The following is a 20,467-nucleotide window of genomic DNA, read 5'->3' as shown; positions in this document are numbered from 1 at the left end:
AGAAATAATCCAATGAAAGGTCTCATCCACAGTTGATTGAGTCACATCTCCATGGAAACACTGAACCAATAGGTTCCAACCTAATCAACACTAAAACATTTGCCCCCGCAAGATTGTATTAAAGAATATGGCTTTTTCTGGGGGACATAATACATACAAACTGGCACACAGAGAATACACCTTGTGTGATTTCAATTATTTTTTAATTTGTTAAGGTCTGTTTTATGACCCAGAATATGATCTGTCTTGGTCAGTGGTCCATGTGTACTTGAATGGGTTTTCTGCTGTGACTGGGTAGAATGTTCTACAAATCTCAACTTTTTTCAGTTCTGTGTCCTTGCTGATATTCTGTCAACTAGTTTTATTGATTACTGAGAGAGAAATGTTGAATTCTCCAAATCCAATTGTGGATTTTTCTAAATCTCCTTTCAGTTGTGTCAGTTTTTGTTTCATATATTTTGGAACTCTGGTGTTAGGTGCATAAATGTTTAGTGTTGTTATGTCATCTTGATGAATTGGCCCTTTCAGCACTGTGTAATTTTCCTTTTTATCCCCAGTAATGTTCTTTGCTCTTAGGTCTACTTTGTCTGATTTTAACTTATTTTAGATTAGTGTTTACATGTTACATCACTTTCCATCCTTTTTATTGGTTTCTAGTCTAATCCCATTATAATCAGTCTAATTCCATTATGATCAGATGTTCTGGTTTCCTAATGCTGTGGCTTTGCAAAACACCAGAAATGGATTGGCTTTTATAAAGGGGATTTATTTGGTTACAAATTTACAGTCTTAAAGCCATAAAATGTCCAAGGTAAGGCATCCACAAAGGGTCCCTTCACTCGAGAAAGGCCGTTGCATCTATTATTTGAAGTGAGTTTCTTGTATGCTGCACATACCCAGGTCATCTTTGTTTGATCCATTCTGACTCTGTCTCTCTTGCCGTGAGTGTGCCTAGATCATTTAAATCCAGTGGAATTATTAATGTGCTTGGATTTAGGTATAAAATTTTATTATTTGTTCTCTGTTTCTTCCCCGTTACCCCTTCCCTACCTTCTTTTGGACTGCTGAACATTGTGTAAATATTTCACTTTAGCTGTTGTGCTTTTTGACCGTAGCTCCTTTTATAGTTTTCCTAGTGGCTGCTCTAGGAATTAAAGTGCTTACATGCTTAACTTTCACAGTCTAATTGGAAACAATATTGTACCACTTAAAGTGGAATGTAGAAAACTTACAACAACATAGATCCCTTTAAGCATCCCTCTGTTTTGTGGATTACATCCACATGCATTGAAAATCCCATGTAACAACGTTATAATTTTTTCTTTCAACCCTCAGATGTGTTTTGAGGAGCGGTCTGTAATATTTAGCCAGAGTTGCCGTTTCTTTTGTTGTGCCCTCTTTCCTGACATCCCACCTTTCCTTCCTCCCTTTCTCAAGAACGTCCTTTAGAAGTTCTTCTAGAGCAGGTCTGCTGGCAACAAATTATCTGAATTCATCTGTATCTAAGAATGTCTTTCTAAATTCGCTTCTAAAGAAGTTTTTTTTTTTTTTTTTTTTTTTACTTTTGCTGGATAGATATGGAATTCTGGTCAATAGTTCTTTTCTTTCGGCACTTTAAAATTGCTATTTCACTTCCTTCTGGCCTCCATAATTTCTGATGCGAATTCCACAGTCATTCAAATTGCAATTCTCATGTAAGACGTTGTTCTTCGCTGGTTGTTTTCAGGACTTTTTCACCTTTAGTTTTCAGCAGTTTTATCCTGATGTGCCTGGGTGTTGCTTTCTTCGGGTGTGTCCTGCGTGCAGTGTGCTGAGCGTCTTAAATCTGCGATTGTATGTCTTTGTCCAAATGTTGGAAATTTTTACCTTTTATTTCTTCGAATTTTTTTCCTACACTGCACACTTTTTCCTTCCCTTCTGGAACTCCAGTGACATGAATGCTAGACCTTTTGGCTTTATCTGATGTATCCCCAAGGCTCTTTTTTGGTTTTTTGTTTCTTTGGCTTTTCTCAATCTTCTTTCTCTCTCTTGTCCTGATTGGATAATTTCTCTTGACCTGCCTTAAATTCACTTATCTTTCCTCTGGCATCGCCAATCTGCTGTTGATCCTAACAGTGGAGTTTGTTTTTTTTTATTTTGGTTACTGTATTTTTCAGTAGTAAATATTCCAGGTGATTCTTCTTTATAGCTTCTATTGTTTTACTGAAACTTTCTTCTTTTCATTTATTTAAAGAGTATTTTACCTTAACTAAGGCTCCTTTAACATTTTTATCAGAGCTGGTTGCAACTTCTTTCTGTCATCTGGGCATTGCTTATCTGTTGATAATCTTTTGCCATGTGAAGTGATCTTTTCAGGTTCTCTGTATGCTAAGTGATTTTGCATGTAGCTGAATGCTTTGAATGCCACGTCATGATTGTCTGGGTCCCATATGCGCCCTGGAGATAGTATTGATATTTTTAGTTTGGCAGGCCATCCACCTGTTTGGGTTCGGTCCACGAGTTCAGCACAGCCTTTTGTGGTGGGGTTTCAATGTCAGCTCCGTTTCCAAACCCTTCACAGAACTCACCCTGAAGTCAGGCTGGGCCTGGGGCTGGCGTGACCCTTGCAGGCAGTTCTCGAAGTCTTTGCTTTAGGGGCAGCTCCATACACGTGTGACTCAGAGGTGGGTCAGGAGTTGATTGACAACTTTTGAGGTTTGCTTTCCCAAACTCCTCCTGGTACTCTCTGGTTCTTGAAGCTCCCCTTTAAGTCCTCTGGCCAGAAAACCAGGGCCAAGCAGCAGACCAGAGGGGGAAAGCAAGAGGGGTTCACCCCAGCTCTGGGGCGTGCAGTGCCTTCCGTCAGAAAAGAACGTTCTCCTTGTACAGTGTGATGCTCCCGCGGCCCCCATCGCCCCCGCTGCCACCACAGGGTTGCTTGGGGACTGGCCAAGGTGCGGAGGTCAGGAATGAAACGAAAAAGTGGAATTAACCCTGCAGCCCTTCCAGGTCTCAGGCTGGGGACACCGGAGGGAAAACCCGCACACGCATTTGTCATCTTGAATTCTTGTCCTCTCCCCCAGTCCACCTGCTATGATTTACTCTTCACTGTCCCAGGGGTGCCTGCCTTCTGGGACCCCCGTCCCTCGCCCCGACGCCTCCAGCCCTACGGCAGCCCCTCAGCCCACCCCCTGTGCCCAGCCCCTTGGGTGCAGGTCCCTCCTGCCCCGGGGGCCCTCAGTCTTCTGGGGTTCAGAGCTCCTTAACTGCCAAGACAAGGGTTGGCCATTGGAAACTGCCTGGAGCCAGGAAGCCGCTTTGTTGAGATGGTGATGTTTAGATCATGGATTTAAAGTGCTGGTGGGAGAACGTGCACCATCGCCATCAGGAGCGGAGCTGGGCATCAGGGCCCTGCCAGTGGCTGAGCTGCCCGGGGCGAGCCTGAACCTCTCCAAGCCCCCCGCTCTTTCTGTCGACCTGGGCCTGGTGGCCTTCTCCCCAGGCCCTCGTGAGAACCCACGGGCAGCTCTGCTGAAAGCCCCTCGTGGTGCCAGGTCCGAGTAACAGGCCAGGTGGGCCATTCATGTGGAAATGAGGCCGACGTGGATGTCGTGTGAGGGTGGCGGTGAAATCTTCACCAAGACAGGATCACGGGTAGACGTTAGACTAGAGGATGGGGTGGAGGCCACGGGCACTCGTGTGATGTGTCCTCCTCCTTGCTCGGATGCTGCACGCAGGGGCCACGCATGTGCTCCTCTGCCCCCAGCCAGGGGACGGTCCTCGGGGACGGGGGGGAGAGGAAGCCATCCCAGGAGCAGACGGGAGTGAACCCGGTACGGCGCGTGGCACGGAAGGAGGCCAGAGGAGCAGCCAGCAGTGGGAAAGGGTGGGCTCCGGCTGGGGGGAGGCCGCAGGGAGGGCACCCAGGCCAGGGGCAGCGCGCCCAGGGGAGCCAGGGGGTCTGGGGGAGGTGGGGCGGGAGGGGCCTGTGTGGCTGCTGTAGGGGAAGCTGGGAGGGCTGCACAGGCACCAAGGGGCCAGCGAGCGGGCACAGGTCTGGGGGTAGGAGGAGCACCCCTAGGTGGGCGGGAGGTGACCGTGGGCAGAGGGCCCCCGGCTGCAGGGTGCAGTGTGGCCGACCCAGGCAGCGCGCCCCTCGGGGGAGACGTTCTTGGGGGTCGGAGCTCCTGGACCCTCCCAGCAGTGAGTGCACAGCATGTGCTCGGGAGCTGCCCCTCCGCGGAGGAGACGGAGCTGGGAGCAGGGGCCGCTCGTCCCCAGGCAGGTGGGGCCGGGCCGGGCCTGGAAGGTGGTCCTGGCTCCCGGTGCCCAGTCGTGGGGTCGGGTCCTTGGGCGAGGCCTGAAGACCCCTGCCGCCTGCCCCACAGACACGCTTCTCCCCAGGGCTCTCGTTGGAAAGTGGCACCTGGCCACAGGGCCGGCGACCCCAGTGCAGGGGGACGGAATTTAGGAAACAGCCGCGGTTGGACGAGGCGGTTCCGGTGGTTTCAAGCTGCCGCCTAGGCCAAGAGGAGAATGCGACGTCCTTAGAGAAGGGCCCTGAGAACAGGCCGTCCTCCAGCAGGGCCCGTCCTGGCGCCATCGATGCCCGAGGTTCCCGGGGCCCAGAGGGGGAGGAAAACTGGGGAGGGAGCGGGGAGAGGAAGGACACGTCTAGAAGGTGGGTGCAGGGGCCGCGCCTCGCAGCCCTGGGTCACGGCGCCTGTGGACGGAGCCCAGTGGGGCAGGAGGACGCGTGGCTGTGGCCTCCTGGGGCTGCCCCGTCCCCCAGCCCAGCCCCCGGGAATCAGCGGCCACCGCAGCTCAAGGAGCCTCCGCGTAGTTGTGCGCTACTGCTCACAAGCAGATTGCCCTACATTCTAGGACTTTTTACAGTGAAAAACGCGGGCACCCACGTCCGCAGCGGGCAGCCGTCCGGCTTTGAGCGTGTTGGGGTTAAGGACACCAGCTCTCAGAGACCGTTCAATAGCTCCGTCTCCGAGCTGCTTACACTAATTAACGCAACGGCTCCCTACCGGGTGAAACTGAGTCTTCAGATGCGTTTATAAAATAATGGGCTCGACTGCTAAATGTTGCATTATTTGAGCCATATTTCTTCATGTGTCACCTCGTGTGCTGAGGGTGAGAAATGGTTTCCCATGAAACATTGACAGTGAAGCTGAAGATGTTTGTACCTCTGCGGCCCTGCATGGACACGTAGCTGTGTTCTTACTCAGCATGTTGGCACCCGGAGGGAAGGGTGCAGGATTTGTCCGAGCAGCTCTCCAGGCGTGCCCAGGTGAGGGCATGGCAGCGAGGCCATGGCTCATCCGACTGTTCACAGCCCAGTTTAGTTTGTGCGCAGACTTCTGGTTTATTCCTGCGGGCTGAGGCAAAGCCCCAACTGCTCCTCTGTAAACCTAGGCCGCGTCCTGTCCCTGAGTCCAAATACAGAAAACAAAACTGACAACTTGCACCTGTCCGGGGACGGCAGAAAACCGGCCTCTGCTTCTCACAGGGGCACAGACTTCTTTCATTTTTTCTTTTCCGAGACAGCTGACCCAAAATCTCTTTTTCTCCAGGTATCGCCAGGCTGTCCAGCTCGGCTTTTCTTTTCTAATTTGGGCATCACAACAGCAGCCATAAGGACGAACACGTCGATGGCAAAGCGCTTTCTGAAGAAATCACAGTAAACAGTCTGTTTGCCCACGAAGCCCTGCCCGCAATCAGCAAGTAACACAACGGCACCTGCTAATGAAGCCGAAGCTGATAATGTGGTTTCTTCAGTTAAATTGATTCATGAATTTTGAAGAGAACATTATCTAATGAATTTTCTTTGAATAGAAAGCAATTAAAAGGACAAATCAGTCTGATTAACCCCAGCGTCACCCTACTGCCACGAACGGTGTACAGTTTGAAATTATATCATAAAAAACTAGAGCACATTTGCTATCTTTTTTGCCCTCAACTAATCCATGTAAATTAATGAACAACAAAGTTAATTTCTTTGATGACCCTTTTCTAGTATCACCTGGATTATGCTGATGTTTAATTTGCTTAATGTTATAATAAAGACTAAACAGATTTTTTTTCCCAGTGAAGTGATTATCATTCCCTTCAGTTAAGAAGTGATTTTTATTATTTAACACCCATGTGCAGGTGTGTTTCCTGTAAGGACCGAGCCACACTTGGCTGGCTTGGCACCGCATGTCGCCCGCCCTGTGGCTGTGGGCAGGCTGGAGCCTCTTGCCTGCCCACACGCTCTTCCCCGCCGTTGTCCCGATCGGGATCTGCCCGTGGCCGAGGGGAGCCAGAGCGTGTGTTTCCTTCGGGAAGACAATAGGCGTTGATTCCCGCTGGCCGCCTGCAGAGGCCTGGGTTTCTCCCCCCTGAGCCCCACGCGCAGGAGGAGGCCCTGAAACCCTGAGCAGCGGAGAGGCTCATCCTTGGGCCTTCGCGCACTCGCTCCTGCCGTGGGACAAGAAGCAAACATAGTTTGATGTGACTCATCGACGAAGATGGGAATAAAGTTATTCCATCGTTGCAGCCCCATTCGTTTACAATGAACCGCAAAGTGCTGAGTCCGGCGTTCTGGGCAGCCACTGGGGCCCTGCCCGCCGCCGGCCGTGGGCCCTGGCTTCCTTCACCCTCTGTGTCCCGGCCAAGGTTTGAAGTGAACCAGCAGCACAGAAGGTTTAGAAGGAGGCGGGCAGGTGGGGCCTTCCCGGCTGCCCCCGAGCTGCAGGCCGGTTATGTGCCCACCGTGTGGGGAAGCACCGCGTGCACATCCACGTGGAGCCGGAGAAGACGGAGGGAAGTTGAAAACTTCCTCGCAGCGGCCTCCTGCTCCACCCACCCTGCTGCCTTGGCCTGTGGCACGTGGCACAGTGGAGGCCGTGTTCTAACGGCGTCTACTGCCTGTTTGTGCCACTGTTTTCCAGCACTGGCAGCTGTTGGTATCAGTTGTCCAAATAACGTCATTCCATGTTGTTTCTTTCAGATTCCTTCACCAGACGGGTGTTGTGGAAGCTGCTGAAGGTTGTGAAGTTCGGAGAAACAGTCTCTTACCAGCAGTTAGCGGCCCTGGCAGGCAACCCCCGGGCAGCGCGAGCCGTGGGGGGCGCCATGCGGAGCAACCCTGTGAGTCCGCGCCGGGCGCCGGGTGGGAGGCCTGGTGCACGGGGCGGGGGCACCCGAGTAAACACGCTGCCGTGGCAGACAGGGCACCGAGGGAGGAGAGGCCGCTGGAGATCGCATCAGGGCCCCAGACGCTTCGGGAAGGGACACGCGGCCCCCGGTTTCTCTGCAGGCGGGTGGTGGGGACGTGGTCCTCGCCATGCTCTCCCCGAAGCCCATCCTCTCGTGTGGGGGCCCCACGCACCTCTCCCCGTCGTGCGCATGCAGGGGCCTGGGAGCCTGCAGGTGGACACGTCCATCCCCTCGTCCACCAGCGCATTCACTCACCAGGTGGGCGTCGAGACCCAGTGTCTGTCCCGTTGCACAGCAGGAAACGAAGTGAATGGAGTATTCCGGAAAGGGCAGTACCAAGGGGGACGACTCTGACCCTGTCTCCGGGGCTGCGCCCTGTGGTGGAGGTTGGGGCTGCCTGGCCTTGGAGGGCCCAGCCTCAGGGGGTCAAAGAGCCGCCCGGGGTAGTGAGGCCGGCGCCTTCCGCAGGATGGCCGTGCAGGACGCTGCCCCCACACACAGGCGGCGTTTCCGTCCGCGCGTTCAGTGGGTAGAGGTTCACAGGCCCGGCCGTCCAGGGAGGCAGGACGCCCTGCCCCGGACGCCCCCAGGACACAGGGCCCCATGCGGCGTGCAGCCTGCTGGCCACTGGGTCCGCCCAGGGTCAGAGGGCGCCTTGGCTTCCCCAGGCCGGGCAGGCGTCTGGGCTCGGGAGGAGCCCGGGCGTGGCGCTGACCACACCCACGGCCGCGGACTGAGGGTGGGTGGGAGGGCACCCTCCCTGTGCCCGGCCACCTTCGCCTCCGCCCGCCGTGGTGTGCTGCCGCGTCAGCAAGGCCTTCCGCCTACGCTGAGCCAGACTCCCCCCGATGCGGAAGGACGCCTTCCTTCCGGGAGAGCAGACACGGTCACCCTGTCAGCGGATGGGAAATTACTGAAATCACATGGGCCCCACTTTTTTAAAAGTTGCTGTGGATTTGCTCTATATTTTCAAAACTTTTCCTCCCTGCTCACAGGGCACCGCAGGGCGTTCCCCCCTCAGCCCACTGCTCCGGCCCGCGGGGTCACTCACAGCAGCCCCCAGGCAGAGCTCAGTGCCGCTCTTGGGGCAGCAGTTACGTTGGCTGCACAGAACCTCACCGTGATCCTTTGAGAAGCAGCTCCTGCAGGTTTGCGATGCGTTGCACTGTCTGCATGTGCTCCCAGGCCTGGGGACATTTCCTGCTGTACTAAAATAGCCCGAATTGTCCAGAGCGAAGCGCAGTGTGGACACAGTTCCGTGCATGCCCCCAGCACCCCTCCTGGCCTCCGTGGTCAGGGCCGACGGCTGCTGGAGCCAGTGCACATTTTGTTCTGCACCTGCTGTGTTTCCATTGTGAATTGCCTCGCTGCATTCTGAGCTAGCATGCCCGTACCCTGTGAAGGGGCTTGTTCTTACGGCACGTAGGGACAGCGTCTGAATCAAACTTCTGAAGGCAGCTTTGAAAGTCTCCGTGAAAAGCTGAAACTGCCTCTTCCATTTGGGAGGCCGCCGTCTTCTCACAGAGAGTGAGCCGATCTTGACTTCAGCCCTGCTAGATTCAAAAGAGACAGCTCGGGCCCTGTCGTGCCGTTTGAATGTATTACATCCCCCAGAAAAAGCCATATTCTTTGATGCAACCTTGTGGGGCAGACATATTAGTGGGGATTAAGCTGGAACGTTTGGATTAGGTTGTTTGCATGGAAATGCGCCCCACCCAACTGTAGGTGATAACTCTGATGAGATAATTTCCATGGAGGCGTGGCCCTGCCCATTCAGGGTGGGCCTTGATCAGTGGAGCCATATAAATGAGCTGACAAACGGAAGGAACTCAGTGCAGCTGTGAGTGACATTTTGAAGAGGAGCTACAGCCCAGAGGGACACTTTGAAGAACACACTGGAACTGAGAGAAGAGCTGCAGCTTACAGGACATTTTGGAGATGGCCTTTGAAAGCAGACTTTTGCTCCGGAGAAGCTAAGAGAGGATAAATGCCCCAAGAGCAACTGAGAGTGACATTTTTGAGGAACTGCAGCCTAGAGAGGAACGTCCTGGGAGAAAGCCATTTTGAAACCAGAGCTTTGGAGCAGACGCCAGCCATGTGCCTTCCCAGCTAACAGAGGTTTTCTGGACACCATTGGCCATCCTCCAGTGAAGGTACCCGATTGCTGATGTGTTACCTTGGACACTTTATGGCCTTAAGACTGTAACTGTGCAACCAAATAAACCCACTTTTATAAAAGCCAATCCATCTCTGGTGTTTTGCATGCCAGCAGCATTAGCAAACTAGAACAGTTGTATTGTGGTTCCATTTAATGCTCCGTGAGAACATCGGCCACTGACGTTTTTGAGTCCTCCTCATGCATCGCTCCAGTGGCTGCGTTCCTTTGTCCCAGATCTCTAGCATGAATTCAGGCAAAATTTCTGCCATCAGTGCCCTTTGGGTAAAATCAGCCATTCCCTTCTGTCCTGTGAGGTTGGCAGTCGATGCCGGCTGCCCATACCTGAAATGAAAGCCAATGACGCTGGCAGGTGCCAAGGCACCTCGTCCCGTGGCATGTACCACACGCGTCTTTTTCTATGTAATAAGCTTTTCTCACTGATAAGTGCAGGTTAGCAGATGCCGGTCCACCTTGGCAATGCCGGTGGTTGGTCACTGGAATGGAGGCCCCATCGTGGTCAGCGTCCTGCTCACACCAATAGGCAGCCTTGTTTACTGTTCTGCAGCTGGCGGGACTGTCTCCCCCACGGTTCACCTCTGTGCACACCTGACTTCCAAAATGGGCCCATCGCTGAATTTAGAAGGTGGGATCTCACGAGGGTCAAAGCCCGAATGTCTGTGATTCCCACGTTGGCATTCCTGCGAACACTGGGTCGGCAGAGGGGCCTGGGTGCCTGTGCCCGCGACTTTACCCTCCATGGAATCCCCCCCCCGACCTGCAGCTCGAGGAGGAGGTGGGAAAGCTGCCGGCAGCGGCGGTGCAAGAGAGGAGCCCCCCCACCCAGCTCAGACACGCCGGGGCTCCCAGCATGGGGTTCGCTGCAGGTGGAGGGCTCATGAGCTGACGGTCCCCAAGGGGGCCCCCAAAGTTCCGCTACAAACTTCATGAGAAAGGGGGTTCCGGAGACAGTCAGTGGCGGAGGTGGGTATCCTCGGGGTCCCGCCATGGTGCCCACGTGACCGCCCCACAAGATGCCACAGGTGTCCCTTTGGCATCGATGGTGAAGTGAAAAGCAGATTTGTGCATTTAGGAAAGGCCCCGAGGCTCATCGGGCACTGGCTCCCAGGTGGTGCGCCATCCGCTGCTGAGCTGGGTTTCTGTTCCCAGCAGGTGGGGGGTGCTTTGGCTGCGGGGGCGTCCCCTCCCCCTCAGGAACTCGCGGTTTCCCAAGCGTCACTAAGCCCTGTGAGTGGTCGGACCGCCTTCTGGAAGGTTCTCCCACCCTCCAGGGTCAGCCTCCCAGCACACCGAGTGGACGCTCCCAGCAGCCCCTGCCCTCCCCGGAAGACCCTCCGCCGCGTCCGCAGACAGGATTTGCCAAATGCAGTTCCGAGGCGATCGATGGCCGTGCGGAGCCCCCGCCCCCCTCCGAACGCGCCTTCCTGCCGAGTTAGTTGATTCACACATTGCCGAGAGCGTTAATGACCTCCAAGTCTTGTCCTGCCACTCACCTCGACGGCGGCTGATAAAGATTTAGCGTCATGTTCCCAGTGTCACGCCTGTCAGCCGCACTGAGCCATTTGACCAGAAGAAAAAAACGCGCAGGGAGCTATTGATTACAGCTTCTCGGTGTCACTTGTTCACCAGGATTTAGGTATTGATGAGGCCGCGAGTGAAAACAAGCCCTCTCCCCTGTGGGCTGCTACCCAGAACAAAGACCGGGGTGGACGGACGGCCAGGCGGCCCGGACCCAAGAGGCCGCTATCGATTGCGAGCCCCCTTCCTGTTGTTTTTGCTGGAGACAAATCTATGGCTTTGGAAGTTTTATAGCATTTGAGAAGGGGCCCGGGTAAGTGATGGAGCTGTGTGTATTGGATGAATTAGATCTCACAGCATGGAGATTTCCGCGCGGCTGTGATATTAGGAGCTCCTTGCTTATTGAGAAAAATTACATTTTCTGCAGCCTGGGCTCTACGGAGAGGGCAAAGAAGTGCTTCTTCCTTCTAAAACGCCCTCGGGGTCCCCGTACATTCTAGCACGTTCATCATTCTAACGGTCCAAACCCTGCCACCAAAATTAACACAAACAGAAGCAAGATTCCTGGTTTCTGATAGAAATAGAGCCTGCTTCGTGAGAGGCAGCCATTCTCCATCAACACATAAATAAAACGAAGACCAGTCCGACCAGCCCAGGCCACCGCGTGGTGACGGTTATCCCACGCCTGACATTCGAGAGCCGCATCGATACGCGGAATAAACACAGCAAGACACGTACAAAACATACCTAGTGGAGACAGATACGTTCCTACTTCTCGTTTTTGTGATTTCACAGGTTGTTGGGAGGGAAGGAAGAAAATCACAGAGCAGTCGTGAAATCTGCTATGAGGTGGAAGGAATTGAACGGGGGCCTAAATGTTCGGAGAACTGAGTCAAGTGGAACGCCCGCCTCTTTGTCGGTCAGAAACTTGAGCTATGTATTATCTCACGCTGGCCTCACGGCAGGTATTCGCGTGACTCGTGCACTGGATAAAATCATCAAGGCGAATGCTCCGTTCCGTTCCTCCTCCCGAGGAAGCTGGCTCCGTGCTGTGTGCGGGATTTCCCGGGCTCCAACTGCGGCCCGTTCAGCCGTCGTCGCGTTCCCAGCACTGTGCTAGGACTCGGCAGGACAGCCTTGGACACCACGTCGCACACGGGGTCACGGCCACGCGGCTTTAGTCAGAACCGGGACTGGCTCTGTGCTGTGCGGGATCCCGCCAGCCCCGGCCAGGTCCCTCTGCTCCCACCGTCGCCCCCCTTTAAGGGAAGGCCATCCGTGGCGTGGGTGGGGGCCTAGGCCTGGGGTCAGCCCCACTGGCTTGGATCCCTCCCTTGATCCCCAAGAGCGAGTGAACGTCCCGCGACACGAGTGGCACAGCCCCTGCCCTGGGGCTCGTGGACGGGTGGCCTGAGATGAGTGTCCACCAGGACGGGGCCAGGCCCAGTGACCCACACCTCCACCCCCTCCCCCGGGGGTGTCGCTGGGCGCCGTGTCCAGGGCGGGCGCTGGAGGGAACACAGACGCGAGCCACCCGGTCCCCACGGGGGGCACACGGGCAGGTGGACTCTGCACCGAGGCAGCCGAGGCAGGGTCAGTGCTAGCACAAGATGCTGGGAGAGGATCCCCAGCAAGATGGAGCATGGGGCCTGGGCAGAGACCTGCTCGGCTGAGCAGCGGTGAGTGGAGGAGAGAGGGCGTCTGTAGCGGCCTGGGGCCCTGCACACTTACAGGCTCCAGGGGACAGTCCCTGCCTGCCCAGGTCTGCGGTGGAGTCTGCCCCCGACCCCAGGGCCTCTGGGGAGCCCACGTGCTGGATGGCCGTGAGCCGAGGTGGCGGCTGCCCCTGGGGAGCCGAGTCTGCAGGGGGGTGGGGGGTGATCTGGTCCGTGGGTGCTTCTGTGCCCCTTCCCCAAGTTGGCCCGTGGAGAAGCTCCCCTGAGCGAGCCTGCATCTGCCCGTCCTTCCAGAGCTGGCGCCCGGTCCTGCAGCTGTGCCCGGTGCATGCTTCATGGAGCAGCCGCTTGCAACCCTGCACAGCGGCAAAGCATCACCCCCGCACATCTGGGCCTTGGCGACTGTCCAGGGCCCCCTCCATCCCAGGCCAGGGGCACAGCTGGGAGGGAGGCCGTTTCCCCGGGGACGTGCGGGCAGACCCTCTCCTCGGAAAAGGCCTGCGCTGCCACCACCCTTTCCTCCCGGGGATGCCCTGCAAGGAGCCTCACTTCTCAGGCTCCGAGGGTTTAAACGAGGAGGCTGGCGGCACCGGGAGCGACTCCGGATGACAGCGTGTGGTGAACGGGCTACAGATCACTTCCTGCCTCTCTGAACCCCGTTCGGAACCCAATAAGAAATGGAGAAAGGGCTTCAACACGTGAGCTTTTAGGGTAGAGGTGAAATAGGAGGGTGTGAGGGGGCTGGGGGGGCTTCCCGGGAATTCCAGCAGAATTCCACGCACTGCCCAGTCCCCAGGCCAGGGGCAGATGCCGTCCCCTTGCCGGACGGGTCAGAACCCCGAGGGGCGAGAGGTGAGGGCAGGGGGCTGAGCGGAGCCCCCTCCTCCCCTGGGGGGAGCGGGAGGTGAGGGCAGGGGGCACGGTCCCTCCACGTGAGGCCGGAGCCCCGAACCCCAACCTCCAGGGCGGTCGGTGCTGGCCGGGGACAGGGTCAGAGTCAGCCCACAGGTGTCCACAAGGCCTGTCTGTGCTGTCCCAGCCCATCTACACCCCTTCACCAGGCTGGTCTACGCTCTCCTGGGCCGTCTACACAACCTTCTAGGGCCCATCTATACCCCCAGGCTCATCTACAACACCCCCAGCCACCCACTGGGTCCATCTACACCCCTGCAGCAGGCGAGTCTATACTCCTTCACCAGGCCCGTCTACACTCCCCAACCCAGCCTGTCTACACTGCCCCAGGCCCATCTGCACTCCCCTGAGCCCTGCTGCCCACCTGTGGAGAGAAACGGCTGATTCCTTGCTCTGGCAGAATCGGCCACAGAGGATGAGTGACGGTTAGGCGGGTCCCTGGGCCTGAGCTGGGCCCAGGAGAGGTTGACGGGTGGGCGTGATGGCATTTCCCTCGAGCCGGGAATGCAGCACTTGGCACCGTCAGGTCTGCCTCGGGCTCTGGGGGTGGCCCAGGAGGCCAAGGCCAGGACCTGTCTGTGGGGCCAGTCCGGGGAAGGCCGTGGTTTAACTCGATGGCCCCGGGGGCCGCCCTGCCCTGCCCTGCTCCAGGCCCGGAGGTCAGCGCCTTGGGCTGCAGGAGGCCGCAGGGCGAGGGGGACCCTGGCTGCCCACCGTGTGGGGGACGGGCGGGCATCTCAGTGCCCGCCACACTGGGAGGGCCCAGACAGCAGCGGAGGGTCTCCTTCATATGGTTGTGTTTAGGTTGTTAGTTGTAAAGCGGAGTGACTGTTGATTTGGTACAGGCCTATGAGTTTATCTCTCAAGGTACAACGCTAGGGACACACGGGGGAGCAGCAAGGGGGAGGGGTCCTCTCGGATGGGGGAGGAGCTGAGGGAGCCAGAGTGGGTCCCGGGGGTCTCGGGGGAACAAACAGGAGCTGCTGCTTCTCGAACTGCCTCCCCGCGTCCCGGAGACTACGGAGGGGACACGCACCCCCAGATAGGGGGCACGGTTCAGAGCAGGGTCGGAGGGCGCACTCTGGAATTCAGGCTCTGCAGGGCGAGCGGAGCGTGTCGCGGCCCTGCCTGGCGTCTCGCAGCAGCCGCGGGCAAGACGGGAGCGAGGCGCCCGGGCTGGGCCGGAGGTGGCCAGGCGAGTCCAGCCTTCTCCGAAGTTTTCCTACTGCGTGGTTGGGAATTCCGTGTTGCACTCCATAACTTAGAATTGTCATTTTAAATTGTATAAGTGGAAGTTTTAAATCATTTACTGAACAAAATTTTCTCCCACACCCTGGAGTGGATGGATTCCCTGGCAGATGCCCACCGGCCCCTCAGGCGCCCCCTGCCCGCCCCAGCCCCGGGGGGTCCGGGTTTGCCGCACTGGGTGGGGCGCTGGGTCCCTCGCGGTCGGAGCCTAGCTCTTGGCCCCGGGACCCTGTGGACCGAGCCCCACTGACGGCGGCCGTCTGTCTGTCTCTTCCAGCTCCCCATCATCGTCCCGTGCCACCGCGTGATCTGCAGCAGCGGCGCCGAGGGCAACTACTCTGGAGGTGCGGCCGTGAAGGGCTGGCTCCTGGCCCACGAAGGCCGGCGGGCGGATGTCAAACCCGGGGCAGGGCCCCCAGCCCGCGGCCGAAACTGAGCGTGCGTGTCGGAGGAAATATTTGCATGACACAGAAATGTAACGCAGCTTTGGAAGACCGGTGCCGTGGCACCTCTATATTAAAAAAGCTGGATGTGTCCTGGGGGGCGCAGCTTGTCTGCCCTCTCGTTTTTACATTTTACAGCAAAATGAGTTCAGGCCACCGGCCATCGTGCACGTCGTTGGTTCCCTTTGCGGACATCGTTGTCGTTCCATTTTTAATGTCCACTAAAACCGGGGACGAGAGAGTGGGAAAAGCCCAGCAGGTGTTCGGGGCCACGGCTCTAGGCGCTGCCACTGCCCGGAGTAAGAGAAGACGCACCGGTGCCCCCAGACCCCTGCTCGGCCTGCCCCGGCTGCCCCCACCCCAGTCCCGGCATTGCCTCGGCAACACCTCCCGGCCCCTGAGGAAGGGGCCAAGGAGGGAGGGGCTCGCTAGAGGCCTTTAGCTTTGTGTTTCCACCTGCCAGAGAAGTTAGTGCACAGCGAATCCAGCGTCAGTCAGTCTCTGTCAGTGGAATAGAAAGTCATCAAGTAGCTCTTGGGACATGAGAACCCTCCTGGGTGGGGAAGCCGCGCCCCCTCCCCGCCTCTCGCCCCCTCGCCTCTCCTTGGCCAGGCCGACTGGGCAGCAGGTGGTGCTGAAATGACCCCACAGAGCTGGACCCCGAGCCCCACCCCCCCAGTCGAAGGGGATCGGCTCGCCTCGCGGTTGGCAGCAGGTGGTGTTTCCCGCTTCCGCCGTGCACGGTGGTCCGATACTTCTTTATCATGCAGCCACTTCAGCGTCATCATCAGCCGTGTCTAGGTCACAAGTGGGGTGCGTAGCTCTGTGTGTGGATAAATTAGATAGAGCCCATGAGAGAGGAGAAAACAAACTAACCCCAAGCAGGCCCCAGAAACCTGTTTTCATCTGGCGCCCCTTGGACGGTGCGAGCCACCGTGGAGGAGCGCAAGTGGGTTGTATGTGCCACCGAGATAAAAACATAGCCTATGATACGCACGATTCAGGTGTATCTTTTTTTTCATATTACCCTGACACCAACAAAAGAGGAAGCACCTGCTGTAAACAAACTTCAGGCTTTTCTCACGTATAGTTATGTTTTATTATATCCTTTTCATACATCAGCCATGTTAATCCTGGATTTCTTTCCCCCTGAAGATGGTGCAGCCATCGGTTACCGCATGACCTTGTGACTTGGCTGCTCCAAGCTTTGTTCCTGGTGGTCAGCCAGGGGTGGCCCGAGCCCTGGCGGCCGCGCTCCCCACGAGCTTGTGGGCACTGCCCCCACCACGTATCCACCTGGCCCCTCCAAAGAGCTGCATCTTGGGGCTTCTCGTGAGAGGGGTGGAGGGCAGCCCTCTCCTGAGAACCACGGGGGAGGCACTTGGGGGCTGCGTTCTGGAGTCCCCGGGCAGGTGCTTCTCTCCCAGAAGCGGGTCACCAGCACCCTCTTCCGTGCCCGCCTCCTCTCCCCAAGGAGAAGGGAGAGCCGGTTCCCAGAGGCCTGGGTGTGCGTTCTGTCCGTGTTTCCCAATAGAGGGCACTCCAGCCCAGAACTGGGCGGCTGTGCTTTCACTGTGCTCAGGAGACCCCCGTCCGCTCCTGCTGCTGGGAAGGACAGGCCAGGGAGCAGGCGGCGGGGGAGAGCCTCGGGAAGGCCCTGGGTGCGGGGGTTCCGATGGCCTGGCTTGGGCTCCAGCTTTCTGAGGAGGCTGCAGAGCTGCGTCCGCACCGGCATGGGGACGGGGGACTGGGGAGGGCAGCCAGGGATGGGCAGGACTCCTGTCCAGGACGGGGTGTGTCCTAGGGCCTGACACACACTGCACACAGGCCACCGTCCTGGGCCCCTACGCCAGGACGAGCCTCTTGGGGTGACTTCTTGACTTCTGGGGGTTCTGGGCTGTGCAGCCACACATGTGCAGCCAGGGAGGCCCGAGCCTGGGCTTGGCTCAGCGACATGAGGTGTGTGGGTACCCACCACTGATGCCATCCACGGTGGCCCTACAGTCACACAGCCTGGAGCCAGCACGTCTCCACTCAGGCCAAGCCCCTGGGGCAGGACAAACCCACTTTCCAGCTTCTACTCCCGAGGGTCTCTTTGGACTGCCCTGACAGTCTTGATATGTGCCCAGGGCTTTCCTTGACTGGGATGGCCATGGGTTCAAACTGGCCTGGGGTCCGCCAGCCCTAGGGAGAGCCCATGGGCTGGAGGGCACCGTCTGGCTAACCAAACCATGGGGGAAAAGGCAAGGTACAAAGTCCACAGAAGTTCTTTCCAAACACTGGAAGTGTCGAGGCGGGCATGGGGCATTCTTCTCCCTGGGACCAGGATGCCCTCCCCTGCCAGGACCCCCACTCAGCCCCCCATTCTATGAATGCCGACTTGGGGGCCCCCATGGGTGGCACGACAGCTGACTCTGCAGCTGCTAACACCAACCCCATTTGCAAAGACCAGATAATGAGAGGTTCAGAAATAACGCCTGCCTTTGCAGAACCAAATTTACAGGGAAATAGAAGCCCTCGACCGTGGGGAAACACTTTTGCAGAAGTCGCTGTTGCCCAGTCGAGCAGAAGCACAGTTAGCCCCCCCACTTTCACTCTTTCCAGAAGCCACATCAAGTGATAAAATGACCGACACCAATCTGAATTCCCTTTATCCAAAGAAGAGAAAATAGAATCATACGATCAGGCACGTGTTGGCGTCCACCAGTACCAAATTAGCAAATCCAAAAGAATTCTTGAGTGTGGGAGTTGTAGAACTCAGTCAGAAAGTTGATTCTCAGGGGCTGTAGAACTCAGTCGGAGAGTTGATTTGCAGGGGCTGTAGAACTCAGTCGGAGAATGGGTTTGCAGTCCTGGACATGAAGGTTGAAGGCAGGGTGTGCTTCTCAGGAAGTGGGCCAGCTCATCTCCATCAGCCAGTATTTTTCGTCCATGAGTACTCCCCACCCAGCAGAAAGTGCACCAAGGAACCCTGTGCCTGGCTTGCTAACTCACTGGAGATTTACATCAGCATTTCTGATTTGCATTGTCTTTGGTGCATCTCCTTCTTCCACGACTTCCGTCCTGCAAAGTATTTGGTTACCCAGAATCCCCACAATCAAGAGCTACCAAAAATGTATAATATAGGAGTTTTTATATAGAAACCATCATTTTTCATTTCTTAAATTGTGAGAGCAGGAGCACTGTCCCAGAACTGATTTCCTTTCAAGCTGCAGTATCGGAAAGAAAGCCTGTATGCAGAGCTCGCTTAGGTGCGTCAGAGGGTGCAACCCAGTGCAGCTCTGTGGGGTGCACGCACCGTCCCCAGAGGACTGCTCAGGATACCTCTAGCAGGAATACAAAACCCCTTGAAGAAATGCTTTCACAGGTTTAATTCTGAACCCTAATCGATTCCTACAACAACAAAGTAGCAGTCTTTGAATCATCTCCTTCCTGATCCCCCTACAACCCCAGCTCCCCGCTGAAGCCAGGGCCGGGGCAGCACGTCCAGCTCAAACCTCGCTGGGCATCGGAACCGGCAGGACGTCACAGCAGAACTGGGTGACGATCGTTCCTCTCACTTTTGAGCGAGCCAAGGGTCTTAGTGCTCTTTCGGTTTCTATCAGCGTATGAGAGGACTCTGAAATAAATTGGCCTAACGTGGGATACGAGGAAGAAAAACAGAGTTCTCTGTTTTATTTTACTGAAAAGGTTTTCCCAGAAGACTAGTCGGGAAATTAAGCCCCTCCCTCCCCTCCCTCCGCACTAGAGCCTCAACCCGTTTTGTCGTGGATTTGGGTCTCTGTGTGTCTCGTTCGTACCTGTCTTTGGCTGCTGTCGTGGTTGAGGTCCGTCTGGAGACAGGGAGCAGTTGGGGGCGGTGGGATGTAGGATTTAAATTTCTTGCCTCCCTCAGGTCATCCTGTGTGGGGTTTAATTTTTCCCTTGTTTCTGGACTTTTGATGAAAAGTTTGCATTCAAGACGCTGAGGTTCACATCAGTTTTACTTACCTGTTTGAGAGAAATTGGGGTTTACACTGGACTCTTTGGAGACCTCTGCAAGGCGGCCCTGTCTGTCAGTCTGGGTGAAGGAACGGGGAGGTGGCAGGTAAACACCAGACCAGGGCCTGGAGAAACTGCAGGCCCTGCTGTATCCCCACATGCCCCAGGGCACCCGCCGAGAGCCCCCCGGACCCCGTGGCTCCAGCTGCCGACAGACGGAGAACGTCTGGCCTCCATCACCCAGTCCAGCCAGACGGGGAGCTGTGCACAGGGGCTGGGGGAGCAGATAAGAAGGTAGGAAGTGGGTGCCAGGCAGGGAGGTGCAAATTGACGGCAGAGCCCGGCCTGACAGCAACTCTGATTGATGAAAGGACATGGCTAACCAGCCTTTAAAGTTTCTCATTAGTGTTTTCTTCACTGAAAAAAAGCCACAGGAAAAAATTCCACATGGACAGTAATTAAGATCGATCTGTACAGTACGGCCACGGTGTCGTTGGGGCCTTGAAACAACTGCAACATCGGGCCTCCTGGAAAACCTTCTCTTCAAGGTGCCGCTGCCGGGCCTGGGGTCACAGCCTGGTGGGCAGCTTGGCCAGCGGTGAGTGGACGTTCAGGGGTCAGCCGCAGGGACCATGTGTTCCCCGTGTCTGAGGATGGAGAACGGGGCTTCAGAACGTCAGTTGGCATAAACCGTGGTGCACGGAACCTGGTCACGCCGGCAGAAGGCAGCGGGGTGCGGAGAGGCTGGGTGGGTGAAGCGCTGCCAGGGCAAGGCGGGAGTCCCTCGGGCAACCTGCGGGGGTGTCCTGGGGTGCAGGGGGCCAGCTCGTGGGCCTGAGCTGGGTTTGCATGGTCTGGGCAGTTTCTGAAAACACGCATGTCCCGGGACGGGGATCTAGACGGGAGCAGACGGAGCTGGGTGGGGGGGCCTTGTCCTTTTTCCCCATGTGGCTTCTAAACAACCCCCTTGCACACCATTTTTGCATGGTTCCTAAACACCAGCAGTGTGTTTCCTTCCAGATTGGTTTGTTGACTTAAATTAAGAAAAATCCAGCTGGAGGAAATATCAGCATCCAAACATTAAGCTACACATGATACTGTGCGAAAAGGATTGCTTCTCCAAGTGCCTGGTGCCGTCGCTGTGGGAGAGGTGCAAGTGCGCGTGACCTTGGCAGGCAAGCAGGGGGCAAGTAGGACACTGGATCACTGGATGACGTCCTGGGGGGGGTTCTGAGGACAGTGCCCCCCACCCCCACCCTCAGGCCCCTCCCCCCCAGACCTTCCTGGGAAAGCTCTGCAGCACCCAGAAGACTCCCCACGACCCC

General features: G+C 56.5%; 1 protein-coding gene across 1 annotated transcript in view; it reads left to right on the top strand.

Moving 5' to 3' along the window:
* The window catches only part of MGMT (O-6-methylguanine-DNA methyltransferase), a 336,876-nt gene extending 320,736 nt beyond the window's left edge, over positions 1-16,140 (top strand). The window contains exons 5-6 of the mRNA XM_037803867.1: positions 6,980-7,119; positions 14,996-16,140. Of these exons, the coding sequence (XP_037659795.1) occupies positions 6,980-7,119; positions 14,996-15,154 (299 nt within the window). The 3' untranslated portion in view covers positions 15,155-16,140. The remainder of the gene's footprint in view (positions 1-6,979; positions 7,120-14,995) is intronic.
* Positions 16,141-20,467: the final 4,327 nt, after the last annotated feature.

This window comes from Choloepus didactylus, chromosome 15, assembly GCF_015220235.1.
Source record: "Choloepus didactylus isolate mChoDid1 chromosome 15, mChoDid1.pri, whole genome shotgun sequence".
In the NCBI taxonomy this organism is placed as follows: domain Eukaryota; kingdom Metazoa; phylum Chordata; class Mammalia; order Pilosa; family Megalonychidae; genus Choloepus; species Choloepus didactylus.
Note: the sequence above shows the minus strand (reverse complement) of the source record. Positions and strands in the feature narration are given on the sequence as shown.